This window comes from Microcaecilia unicolor, chromosome 6 (assembly GCF_901765095.1).
Source record: "Microcaecilia unicolor chromosome 6, aMicUni1.1, whole genome shotgun sequence".
NCBI lineage: Eukaryota > Metazoa > Chordata > Amphibia > Gymnophiona > Siphonopidae > Microcaecilia > Microcaecilia unicolor.
Genome location: NC_044036.1, coordinates 180,242,859 through 180,255,054, shown reverse-complemented (window position 1 = coordinate 180,255,054; position 12,196 = coordinate 180,242,859). Strand labels below are relative to the sequence as shown.

At 40.6% G+C, this 12,196-nt stretch overlaps 1 protein-coding gene across 1 annotated transcript in view; it reads right to left on the bottom strand.

Annotated features, from left to right (window-relative positions):
• Positions 1-12,196, bottom strand: part of DNAH1 (dynein axonemal heavy chain 1) — a 799,478-nt gene that overhangs the window by 523,789 nt on the left and 263,493 nt on the right. Inside the window, exon 21 of the mRNA XM_030205737.1 lies at positions 2,419-2,631. Within this exon, the coding sequence (XP_030061597.1) occupies positions 2,419-2,631 (213 nt within the window). The remainder of the gene's footprint in view (positions 1-2,418; positions 2,632-12,196) is intronic.

Sequence of the window (12,196 nt, the reverse complement as noted above, 5' to 3'; positions counted from 1 at the left end):
TGCTGAGCCCCCCCCAACCCCCCCCCCCCCCAAACCCACCTGTACACCACTACCATAGCCCTTAGGGATGAAGCGGGGGCACCTACATGTGGGTACAGTGGGTTTCTGGTGGGTTTTGGAAGGCTCACATTTACCACCACAAGTGTAACAGGTATGAGGGGGATGGGCCTGGGTCCGCCTACCTGAAGTATACTGCACCCACTACAACTGCTCCAGGTACATGCATACTGCTGCGATGGACTTGAGTATGGCATTTGAGGCTGGCAAAAAAGTATTTTTAAAGGGTTTTTTGAGGGTGTCAGGGGGTTAGCTACCACTGGGGGAGTAAGGGGAGGTCATCCCCGATTCCCTCCAGTGGTCATCTGGTCAGTTCAGGCACCTTTTCGATGCTTGGTCATGAAAAAAAATGGACCAAATAAAGTCGGCCAAGTGTTCATCAGGGACACCCTTCTTTTTTCCCCATTATCGGCTGAGGACGCCCATCTCCTAAGCACACCCCAGTTCCGCCTTCGCTACTGCCGACATGCCCCCATAAATTTTGGTCATCCCCTCGACGGAAAGCAGTTGAGGGCACCCAAAATTGGCATTCAATTTTGCCGATTTGGGCAACCTTGCGAGAAGGACGCCCATCTCCTGATTTGTGTTGGAAGATGGACGCCCTTCTCTTTCGAAAATTCACCTGTTAGTCAGTTAGCAGACTCAATACCACCATTAACCAATAGGGTGGCTGCTCTGCCCTACCTCTACTCCCGGCCTGCCCCTAACATTACCAATGGCCAATTAGTGGAGATATTCAGTGACACTAACAGGTTTAGTGCTGCTGAATATCAGTGTCCTGCTGGCTCAGTGGAGTTTAACTGGGCAGGAATCTCTCTTGCTCAGTTAAACCCTTTTGAATACTGTCCCCAACATACCCAGAGCTAAACATTGGAAGATTACCATTGTAACATGACATATCCGGAGCTACACATAATTTGTTTAGAGAAAGCTAATGCTATTTGTAAAAGTCATCTGCTTAAATTGTATACAAAACTTATGGCTAGTTTTATGCGCATCATCAGCACACTCATCAGCATTTTCCATGATGATAGCAACATATATGCCTGTATCATGGTTTGCTTTATAATCTGTTCATAAGTGTATCAATCTCATCAGACTACTTTTACCAAAAAAAGGTTCTAGTAGGTATTCTTTACACTTACGTCATTCTTTTGCCGTTCCCTTCACACCCAAAGCCAAAAACACACAAAATGTTTAAATATATTTTATTGGTCAAGACCAATATGGTTCCCAAATTAAACTAAAAGTCTTCCCCTGTTTACAGTCCAAATTAGTCACAAATTGTCTTTCCATGAACAACAAGTAGCAGATCTCCATAGGGCTATCATAGGTGTCTCCAAGAACAGCTAATAAAACAAAATAGTTTTCTTGCCCATCAAAATAGTTTGTTTTAGAAACCTCCATAAGGCCTTTTGGGATGGGCAATGCAATTTGAAAAATAGAGATTTTTTAAAAATTTATTTTAGTTACATTTGTACCCCACGCTTTCTCACTCATGGCAGCCTCAATGCGGCAGGCAATGGAGGGTCATGGGAGCCCAGAGTCACAAGGAGCTGCCTGTGCTGGGAATTGAACTCAGTTCCTCAGTTCCCCAGGACCAAAGTCCACCACCCTAACCACTAGGCCACTCCTCCACATCATCATCTTAAGCCGTAACAGGCAAGTATGACCCCCCAAACCCCAGACACCTGTGATAGCACCTGCAGCCAAAACTGCTTAACTTTAGTGCAGTGCCAAAACATATGGCCCAAAATAGCACCAGTAGAGGAACATTTTGGGCAACAGGAGGACTCAATCAATCCAGCTCTGTAACCCATAAAAATACAGACGATCCAAGAATGTGCATTCCTTAAGCAGATTTCCAAATGAAAACTTTGTAAAGAAATCCCAAGATCTCTTGCCCATTGGGCAGCCAAAGGCACATAGTCAAAGCCAGAAAGGTGCGCTTTCAGAAAAGCATGGTGAAAATATAAAGGCACAGGAAGGTGAGAGTCAAGGCTATAAAAGCAGCAACCAAAGACTACTGGGTGGGCAGTCTCAAAGCTGGTGTGGACAAAGAAAGTATATAATGCTGGATTTGCAGATAGCCCATATCAATAATATATCACATACACCATATAGTTTAGAACGCCAACAATGACAAATGATAGGCTTAAAGATTTAGGCATGCTGTTAAAAGCAGGTTTACTCCATAGTAATCACAGAAGCTAAGGGTATTTCTTATTTGTCAAGATTTCAGTCAAATCTTCTTCTATTTTTAGTTCCTTCCTCTAAGCTTATGTCACACTAAAATTTCTTCCTTCACTCTGCACCCTTATCAGAACACACTCATCTGCTCATCCTATCATTTATTCATACTTGTGTCATCCGGAGCTTGCTTTCCCAGGTGCTGATCCTTTGTTCAAAGGGTTTTTTGTATGGAGAGAAAGACATGCTCTGCGTCATAACAATATGATCATCTAGGAGCTGTGAAGCTTCGTCTGGACTCTTCAGAATGAATGTCCCTGTATCTTTATATGGCAGGACATTAAATATCACAGATACCCATTCATTCTCCATTTTATCCAGCGCCTAAAGAACAAAGAGAAAGAACTGTTTAGGGACTACACACTGCAGGCAACAATGCAACTATAGTATGCCATTCACAGGACGGCAAAAATTTTAGTCTCAGCAAAAAAACAGCACAAAGGGCCTTTAAAAACAAAAGGGACACAGTGCTTATGTTAAAAACCTTAAATAATCCAAATTTGATTGAAGGGAGACCCGACACGGGCTGTGTTTCGGTGCCACCGCACCTGCGTCAGGGGTATACATAGAACACAGTATAATAAACATTCAAAATTAGATTGAAAATGCTGACATAATCAACTTAGGTATATACATATAAATACAAGCATATGTATAAAATAACAGGAAAACAGAAAAGGAACAACAAAAGAAACCAAAAAATGTGTGTGTATATATATATATATATATATATACACACACACATATATATATATATATATGCAGAAATATACAATATCTGATGCACCACTCAGTAAATAATGATGCGATAGTATGCATAAAGAGATGTACATAATCATGCTTTTGAATATGAAATTAGATTACACATTGTATATGTATATACATATATATTTATACACAAAACATTAATATCAAAAGACATTAGTATATTTAAAAATTAAATTTTTTTTTTAAAAACATGATAAAATAAAGAGACATTAGTCAGTATAATATAAAATGTATTATTTACTCAAGATAAAAATTGTGGAGCAAATATTTTTAAAAAATATTTTTAAATGAAAAAAGGAAACTCACCACACAAATGACAAGGAGGCTTATACAGACAAATTCAGTGCATCTGTGGACTTGCAAAGTTGTCTCTAAATATATTCCTTTTTTTAATGTATATGATTACAAATAATGCTTTCAAAAATGGTATACAAAAACGTAAAATTCTTGTGAAGCCCGATTTCGCTTTTAATAATTTTTGAGTAGAGGAGTGTGGTAGCCGTGTTAGTCCACTCTTAAGGTTATCAATAGAAATCAAACAAAATAAAACATGGAGAAGAAAATAAGATGATACCTTTTTTATTGGACATAACTTAATATATTTCTTGATTAGCTTTCGAAGGTTGCCCTTCTTCGTCAGATCGGAAATAAGCAAATGTGCTAGCTGACAGTGTATATAAGTGAAAACATTCAAGCATTACTATGACAGTCTGACAGGGTGGGAGGATGGGGGTGGGTCGGAGGTATGCATGGGGACATCAAAGCATATCATTGATATTCTAACAGGATGGGTGTGGATAGGTGAGGGGTGGGGTGATCAACAGAGACATACAGCTTTATGGTTTATAATGGGCTAGGAACCCCAGATCCTTGTTAAGTCCTTTCTGTTGGGTGTTAAAATATTCAGTCATTCTGACTTCAAAGGTCTTACGTTCTTGTATGGTTTTAAAGTTACCTTTCAGTATTCTCACTGTGAAATCACTGGTACAGTGTCCTGGTTCTGTGAAGTGCTGTCCCACCGGGGTGGGGGCCCTACTGGCTGTATTGTTCATGTGATGTCTATGTAAATTGAATCTTGTCTTAAGCATCTGGCCTGTTTCTCCAATATAGCATCCTTCGTTACATTTTTTACACTGAATGATATATACCACATTGGAAGATGAGCAAGTGAAAGATCCCTTTATGTTGAATATCTTTCCTTTGTGGATAACTGTGGGGTCCTGTGAAATATTTTGGCATAGTTTGCAACTGGATAAATTACAATTTTTTGGACACCACGGTCTCAATCAGTGATGGCTGTATACAAACATCCATATACAAGAAACCCACAGACAGATGCAGCTACCTCCACAACTCCAGCTTCCATCCTTCACATACAAAAAGATCCATCATTTACAGCCAAGCCACAAGATACCACCGTATCTGCTCTGGCCCAGGGGACAGAGACAGACACCTTAAAAGCCTGACTGCATCCTTCAAACAGAAAGGCTACAACCCCAAAATAATCTCCAAGAATATTGCCTCCTCCCTCAAAACACCCAGGGAGAATCTGCTACAGTACAAGGAGAAAAAATCCACAGACAGAATCCCCCTTGTAGTGACATACAATCCAGAGCTGGAAAAACTGAGGAAAATCATAAGAGATCTACAACCTATACTCCAGGAGGATGAATTACTGAAAGAGATATTCCCATCCCCACCAGTACTGGCCTTCCGACAGCCACCCAACTTAAAACACAAGCTAATCAGAAGTAAACTTCCATCACAGACTGAAAAGAAACAGAAGGGCACACGTTCCTGTAATTTATCCAGTTGCAAACTATGCCAAAATATTTCACAGGACCCCATAGTTATCCACAAAGGAAAGATATTCAACATAAAGGGATCTTTCACTTGCTCATCTTCCAATGTGGTATATATCATTCAGTGTAAAAAATGTAACGAAGGATGCTATATTGGAGAAACAGGCCAGATGCTTAAGACAAGATTCAATTTACATAGACATCACATGAACAATACAGCCAGTAGGGCCCCCACCCCGGTGGCACAGCACTTCACAGAACCAGGACGCTGTACCAGTGATTTCACAGTGAGAATACTGAAAGGTAACTTTAAAACCATACAAGAACGTAAGACCTTTGAAGTCAGAATGATTGAATATTTTAACACCCAACAGAAAGGACTTAACAAGGATCTGGGGTTCCTAGCCCATTATAAGCCATAAAGCTGTATGTCTCCATTCATATTGTTTATTTAGCTCCTGAATTTGCATTTTTTTGGCACTTTCGCTTTTCAATATTACCGCATATTTCACTTCATAAGCTGATTTATAATTGTTTTTATGCTTCTTCACAAGAATTTTACGTTTTTGTATACCATTTCTGAAAGAATTATTTTTTTTTTTGGGGGGGGGGGGGGGGGGGAGTGGTCCAAAAGTGGTCTCAGATCTTGCCTGAAGGAGGGAGAAGGAGACAAAGTTATGTGTGTTATGGTTTATTAGCATTTACTATACCGCCAAGACTGACTGGCAGGTCATAGCAGTTTACAATATCTAAAATAGTAGAAAACAGGAAAGGAACTAAAATATTTTAATAGGAAAGAGAAGAAGGCACACGTTCATAACCGAAAAGGTAAGAGGGGAGGGAGAGGGAAAGGTTGTGCAAAGAGAGGCAAGGCAGATGGAGGCGGGAAAGGGAGGGGCAATGGTAGAGGAAGAAGTAACAGAAGGAGGGGGAGGGGAGGAGGAGGACAACAGCAATTTATCCCAATAGCTTAAGAAGAGATAAAAGCTTGGGTAAAGACCAAGGACTTCAGACCAGATTTAGAATTCTTAAAGGATGATTCTGCATGGAGATTCAAAGGTAGATAATTCCAAAAGGAAGGAGCAGTGAAAAAGAAAGAACAGTGATGAGTTCATTCTAACTGAGCATGTTTAGGACCAGGAAAAGGATCTAGGAGTCATCATTGATGATACTTTGAAACCCTCTACTCAGTGTGCTGCGGCGGCAAAGAAAGCAAACAAGTATTATTAGGAAAGGAATGGAAAATAAAAACGAGGATGTTATAATGCATTTGTATTGCTCCATGTTGCGACTGCAACTTGAATACTGTGTGCAATTCTGGTCACCATTCTCAAAAAGGATATAGTGGAATTAGAAAAGGTACAGAGAAGGGCAAAGAAAATGATAAAGGGGATGGAACGACTTCTCTATGAGGAAAGGCTAAAGTGTCTAGGGCTCTTCAGCTTGGAGAAAAGGTGGCTGAGGGGAGATATGATAGAGGTCTATGAAATAATGATTGGAACTGAACGGGTAGATGTGAAGCGTCTGTTTATGCTTTCCAAAAATACTAGGACTAGGGGACATACGATGAAGCTACAAAGTAGTAAATTTAAAATGAATCAGAGAAATTTTTTCCTCTCTCAACATGCAATTAAACTCTGGAATTTTGCCAGAGAATGTGGTAAGGGTGGTTAGCTTAGCGGAGTTTAAAAAAGGTTTGGACGGCTTCCTAAAGGAAAAGTCCTTAGACCATTATTAAACGGACTTGGGGAAAATCCACTATTTCTAGGATAAGCAATATAAAATGTTTTGTACTTTTTTGGGATCTTGCCAGGTACTTGTGACCTGGATTGGCCACTGTTGGAAACAGGATGCTGGGCTTGATGGACCTTTGGTCTGTCCCAGTATGGCAATACTTACGTATGTAAAGGCTGAAACGGCTAGGGCTCTTCAGCTTGGAGAAAAGACAGCTGAGGGGAGATATGATAAAGGTCTATAAAATAATGTGTGGAGTGGAATGCGTAGAAGTGAATCACTTGTTTACTCTTTCCAAAAATACTAGGACTAGAGGGCATGCAATGAAGCTACAAAGTAGTAAATTTAAAACGATTTGGAGAAAATATTTCTTCACTCAACGTGTAATTAAACTCTGGAATTCATTTCCATACAACGTAGTAAAAGCAGTTAGCTTAGCGGGGTTTAAGAAAGGTTTGGATATCTTCCTAGGAGAAAAAGCCATTAAAATGGGAAAATCCATTGCTTATTTCAAGGTTAAGCAGCATAAAATGTATTGTACTGTTTTGGGATCTTGACAGGTACTTGTGACCTGGATTGGCCACTTTGGTCTGTCCCAGTATGGCAACAATTGTGTAGTTATGTATGTACTTATCGTTATGGAGACAATATTCAGCGCTTGCACCCACATAGCTAAGAGACTAAATTTAGAATAATTTTTTGTGCGGTCCTATTTGGTCACTTAGCTATGCAGGCACTGGCATTAAATGAGGCTGTTGCTCACATACTTTCAGGTTTCTTCCTGTCTCTGCCCCATAATGTCCCTCTACTGGTTGGTTTTAATATATGTGGTTAGAGCTCATATTCAGCGGTACTGCCTGGTTAAGTAGAGCTGAATATCAATGGTTGGAAGGAGACTCTCCTGCCTGCTCAAACCACACTGAATATCGACCCCATTGATATTTGTATGCAACTTTTATTATGTACTGGATTGCTTATTACCAGATGTGCCATGTACCATGTATTGTATCTCACTCTGAACTTCTAGTAGATGGAACAAGAAAAATTTTTAAATAAATAAAAGATTCAAGTTTGGGATGGCAGGTTTGGAATTAGAGACTCTGATTTGATTTTTATGTGGAGAGTGATGAAGATAAAGCAAACATGCTGTACAAATACTTCTCTTCTGTGTTCAAGGAAGAGAACCCTGGAGAAGGACCATGGCTGGCTGCCAAAAGTATATCTGGGAATGGCGTGGATATTGCACCATTCATGAAAGAAAGCATTTATAAGCAGCTTGAAAATCTAGCAGTGGACAAAGCTATGGGGCTGGATGGAATACATCACAGAATACTGAGGGAGCTCAGAGAAGTCCTCATGGGACCTCTTAAGGATATATTTAATACATCTTTAGATACTTGAGAAGTTCCTCTGGACTAGAGACAAGCTGATGTGGTCCCTCTTCATAAAAGCAGGGACAAGGAAGAAGTGGAAAACTACAGGCCGGTAAGCCTCACGTCGGTGATAGGAAAAATAATTAAGTCGCTACTGAAGGAAAGGATAGTTTATTTATTTATTGCATTTGTATCCCACATTTTCCCACCTATTTGCAGGCTCAATGTGGCTTACAATTTTTCCGTCATGACTTATGTCATTTCAGAATTGTATAATTATAGTACAGCAAGAGGCCCTCACTGGATGCCCACATATACAATTGGTAATATATATAGAACATGAATGCTAAATGAAAAGTCGGGTAAAAAAGGGAAAATATACAAATGGTATCACATATTGAACATGGATTGCATATTAAAATTCAACAATACGGTATAGGAAGAGAGTAATCCTATTGTTAAGTAAATGATGGTGAATTACAGTTCCAATTATAAGTCATTATAGTATGTCATATTAAAGAGATGTGTCTTCAGTTAATTAGGTTGTGAATTATTTTCAGGTCCAATGGTAGAGCATTCCACATTTCTGAACTCAAGTATGAAAAGCTGGATGCATGTATTAGTCTATATTTTAGACTTTTACAGCTGGGGAAGTGAAGATTTAGGAATGTGCATGCCGATCTTTTAGCATTCTTGGATGGTAGGTCAATAAGATCTAACATTTTATTTTTTTTATTTTATTTATTTGTAGCATTTGTATCCCACATTTTCTCAACAATTTGCAGGCTCAATGTGGCTTACATTTGCCGTAATGGCAGTTGCCATTTTCGGGTAATAGAATTACAAATGGCATTGCGTTAAGGTGCATACATACATGGTAACAAACATGGAACATAACATAAAAGGAACAGATCATGGTATATATATATATATATATATATATATATATATATACACACACACACACACACCATGTGCATACATACATGGTAAGGAAGAATAAATTATGGTATGCATGAAGGTTCCTGAGTAATGATTGGATTGTAACATACATTAGGTCATCGACTATAGAGAGACCCTATTCAACATATAAGGTTTAAAGTGGTATTGCTTGATCATTAACATCAAAGAGGTTAATCAGTCATTTGGTAAGAATTCGGTTTTGTATAGATCGTGTATAGTGTTGTTGTTTAGTATTTAAGATGGATGCTCATGGTATGCCTTCTTGAAAAGATCTGTTTTCAGTAGCCTTCGAAAGATGGTTAGATCTTGTGTTGTTTTTATGGCCTTCGGTAATGCGTTCCATAGCTGCGGGCAGATGTATGAGAAACCGGTCGCGTACGTGGATTTATATTTTAGCCCTTTGCAGTTAGGATAATGGAGATTGAGGAATGTGCGTGATGATCTTTTTGCATTCCTAATAGGCAAGTCTATAAGGTCTGACATTTAGGTCGGAGCTTCTCCGTGAATGATTTTGTGGAGCAGGGTGCAAACTTTGAACGCAATACATTCTTTTAGTGGGGGCCAGTGTAGTTTTTCTCTTAGGGGTTTGGCGCTTTCGTATTTCGCTTTCCCAAATATGAGTCTGGCTGCTGTGTTTTGAGCTGTTTGAAGCTTCTTAATGATTTGTTCTTGTAAGTCGGAGCATCACCGTGAATTATTTTATGCACCAGAGTGCATATTTTGAAAGTTATACATTCTTTAAGAGGAAGCCAGTGCAAGTTTTCTCTCAGGGGCCTAGCACTTTCTAGAAGCCAATGGATTGCAGGATCCGAGGCAACTTGGCTTTATCAAAGGAAAATCCCGCCAAATGAATCTGATTGACTTCATTGACTGGGTAACCAAAGAACTGGATTAAAGGACATGCACTAGATGTAATCTACTTGGATTTCAGCAAAGCCTTTGATACGGCCCCTCACAGAAGACTTGTGAATAAGCTGAGAGGGCTGAACTTAGGACCCAAAGTGGGGAAATAGATTGGAAACTAGTTGACTGACAGGACACAGAGAGTGGTGATAAATGGAATCACCTCAGAAGAAAGGAAAGTGAGCAGTGGAGTGCCTCAGGGGTCGGTGCTGGGGCCGATTCTGTGTAAAGTATTTGTAGGAGACATTGCTGGTGGGTTAGAAGGAAAGGTTTGTCTTTTTGTGGATGACACAAAGATATCAAATAGAATGGATACATTGAAGGGTGTAGAAACCAAGAGAAGGGAACTCCAAACGTTGGAAGAATGGTCAAGGGTCTGGTAGTTAAAACTGAATGCTAAGAAATGCAGAGTGACGCACTTGGGATGCAAAAATCCAAAAGTGATGTACTAGACAGGAGGGGAGAGATTGGTAAGCTCAGCTCAGGAAAGGAACCTTGGGGTGATGGTGTCTGAGGATCTCAAGTTGGCAAAACAATGTCGTGGCCAGAAGGATGCTAGGCTGCATAGAGAGGGGTGTAACCAGCAGAAGAAAGGAGGTGTTGATGCCCCTGTACAAGTTGTTGGTGAGGCCTCACTTGGAGTATTGTGTTCAGTTTTGGAGGCTGTATCTTGCTAAAGATATAAAAATGATAGAAGCGATTCAAAGAAAAGCAACAAAAATAGTGTGCGGTTTGCACATCAAGACATACGTGGAAAGACTTGATGACCTGAAGATGTATACCCTGGAAGAAAGGAGAACCAAGGGTGATATGATACAGATGTTCAAATATTTGAAAGGTATTAATTTGCAAACAAACCTCTTCCAGTAACGGGAAGATGGTAGAACTAGAGGACATGAATTGAGTTTGAAGGGGGGCAAACTCAGGAAGTATTTTTTCATTGAGAGGGTGGTGAATACTTGGAACGCTCTCCTGCGGCAGGTGGTGGAGATGAAAACGATAGCAGAATTAAAAAATATGTGGGATAAACGCACCGGAATCCTATTTAGAAAGAATTGATCCAAAGAAGCTTAGCGGAAACTAGGGGGAAACACTGGTAATTGGGAAGCAAAGCCAGATCTAGGCGGACTTCTAAGGTGTGTACCCTGATCGTGGCCTGAATATGGGTAAGCTGCACTGGAGCTTTTCAACGGCTTCGATGACATCTTCAGAAGAACTAGGAAAGTTCCGGGCAGACCTCTACGATCTACAGTGGGGGAAATAAGTATTTGATCCCTTGCTGATTTTGTAAGTTTGCCCACTGACAAAGACATGAGCAGCCCATAATTGAAGGGTAGGTTATTGGTAACAGTGAGAGATAGCACATCACAAATTAAATCCGGAAAATCACATTGTGGAAAGTATATGAATTTATTTGCATTCTGCAGAGGGAAATAAGTATTTAATCCCTCTGGCAAACAAGACCTAATACTTGGTGGCAAAACCCTTGTTGGCAAGCACAGCGGTCAGACGTCTTCTGTAGTTGATGATGAGGTTTGCACACATGTCAGGAGGAATTTTGGTCCACTCCTCTTTGCAGATCATCTCTAAATCATTAAGAGTTCTGGGCTGTCGCTTGGCAACTCGCAGCTTCAGCTCCCTCCATAAGTTTTCAATGGGATTAAGGTCTGGTGACTGGCTAGGCCACTCCATGACCCTAATGTGCTTCTTCCTGAGCCACTCCTTTGTTGCCTTGGCTGTATGTTTTGGGTCATTGTCGTGCTGGAAGACCCAGCCACGACCCATTTTTAAGGCCCTGGCGGAGGGAAGGAGGTTGTCACTCAGAATTGTACGGTACATGGCCCCATCCATTCTCCCATTGATGCGGTGAAGTAGTCCTGTGCCCTTAGCAGAGAAACACCCCCAAAACATAACATTTCCACCTCCATGCTTGACAGTGGGGACGGTGTTCTTTGGGTCATAGGCAGCATTTCTCTTCTTCCAAACACGGCGAGTTGAGTTCATGCCAAAGAGCTCAATTTTTGTCTCATCTGACCACAGCACCTTCTCCCAATCACTCTCGGCATCATCCAGGTGTTCACTGGCAAACTTCAGACGGGCCGTCACATGTGCCTTCCGGAGCAGGGGGACCTTGCGGGCACTGCAGGATTGCAATCCGTTATGTCGTAATGTGTTACCAATGGTTTTCGTGGTGACAGTGGTCCCAGCTGCCTTGAGATCATTGACAAGTTCCCCCCTTGTAGTTGTAGGCTGATTTCTAACCTTCCTCATGATCAAGGATACCCCACGAGGTGAGATTTTGCGTGGAGCCCCAGATCTTTGTCGATTGACAGTCATTTTGTACTT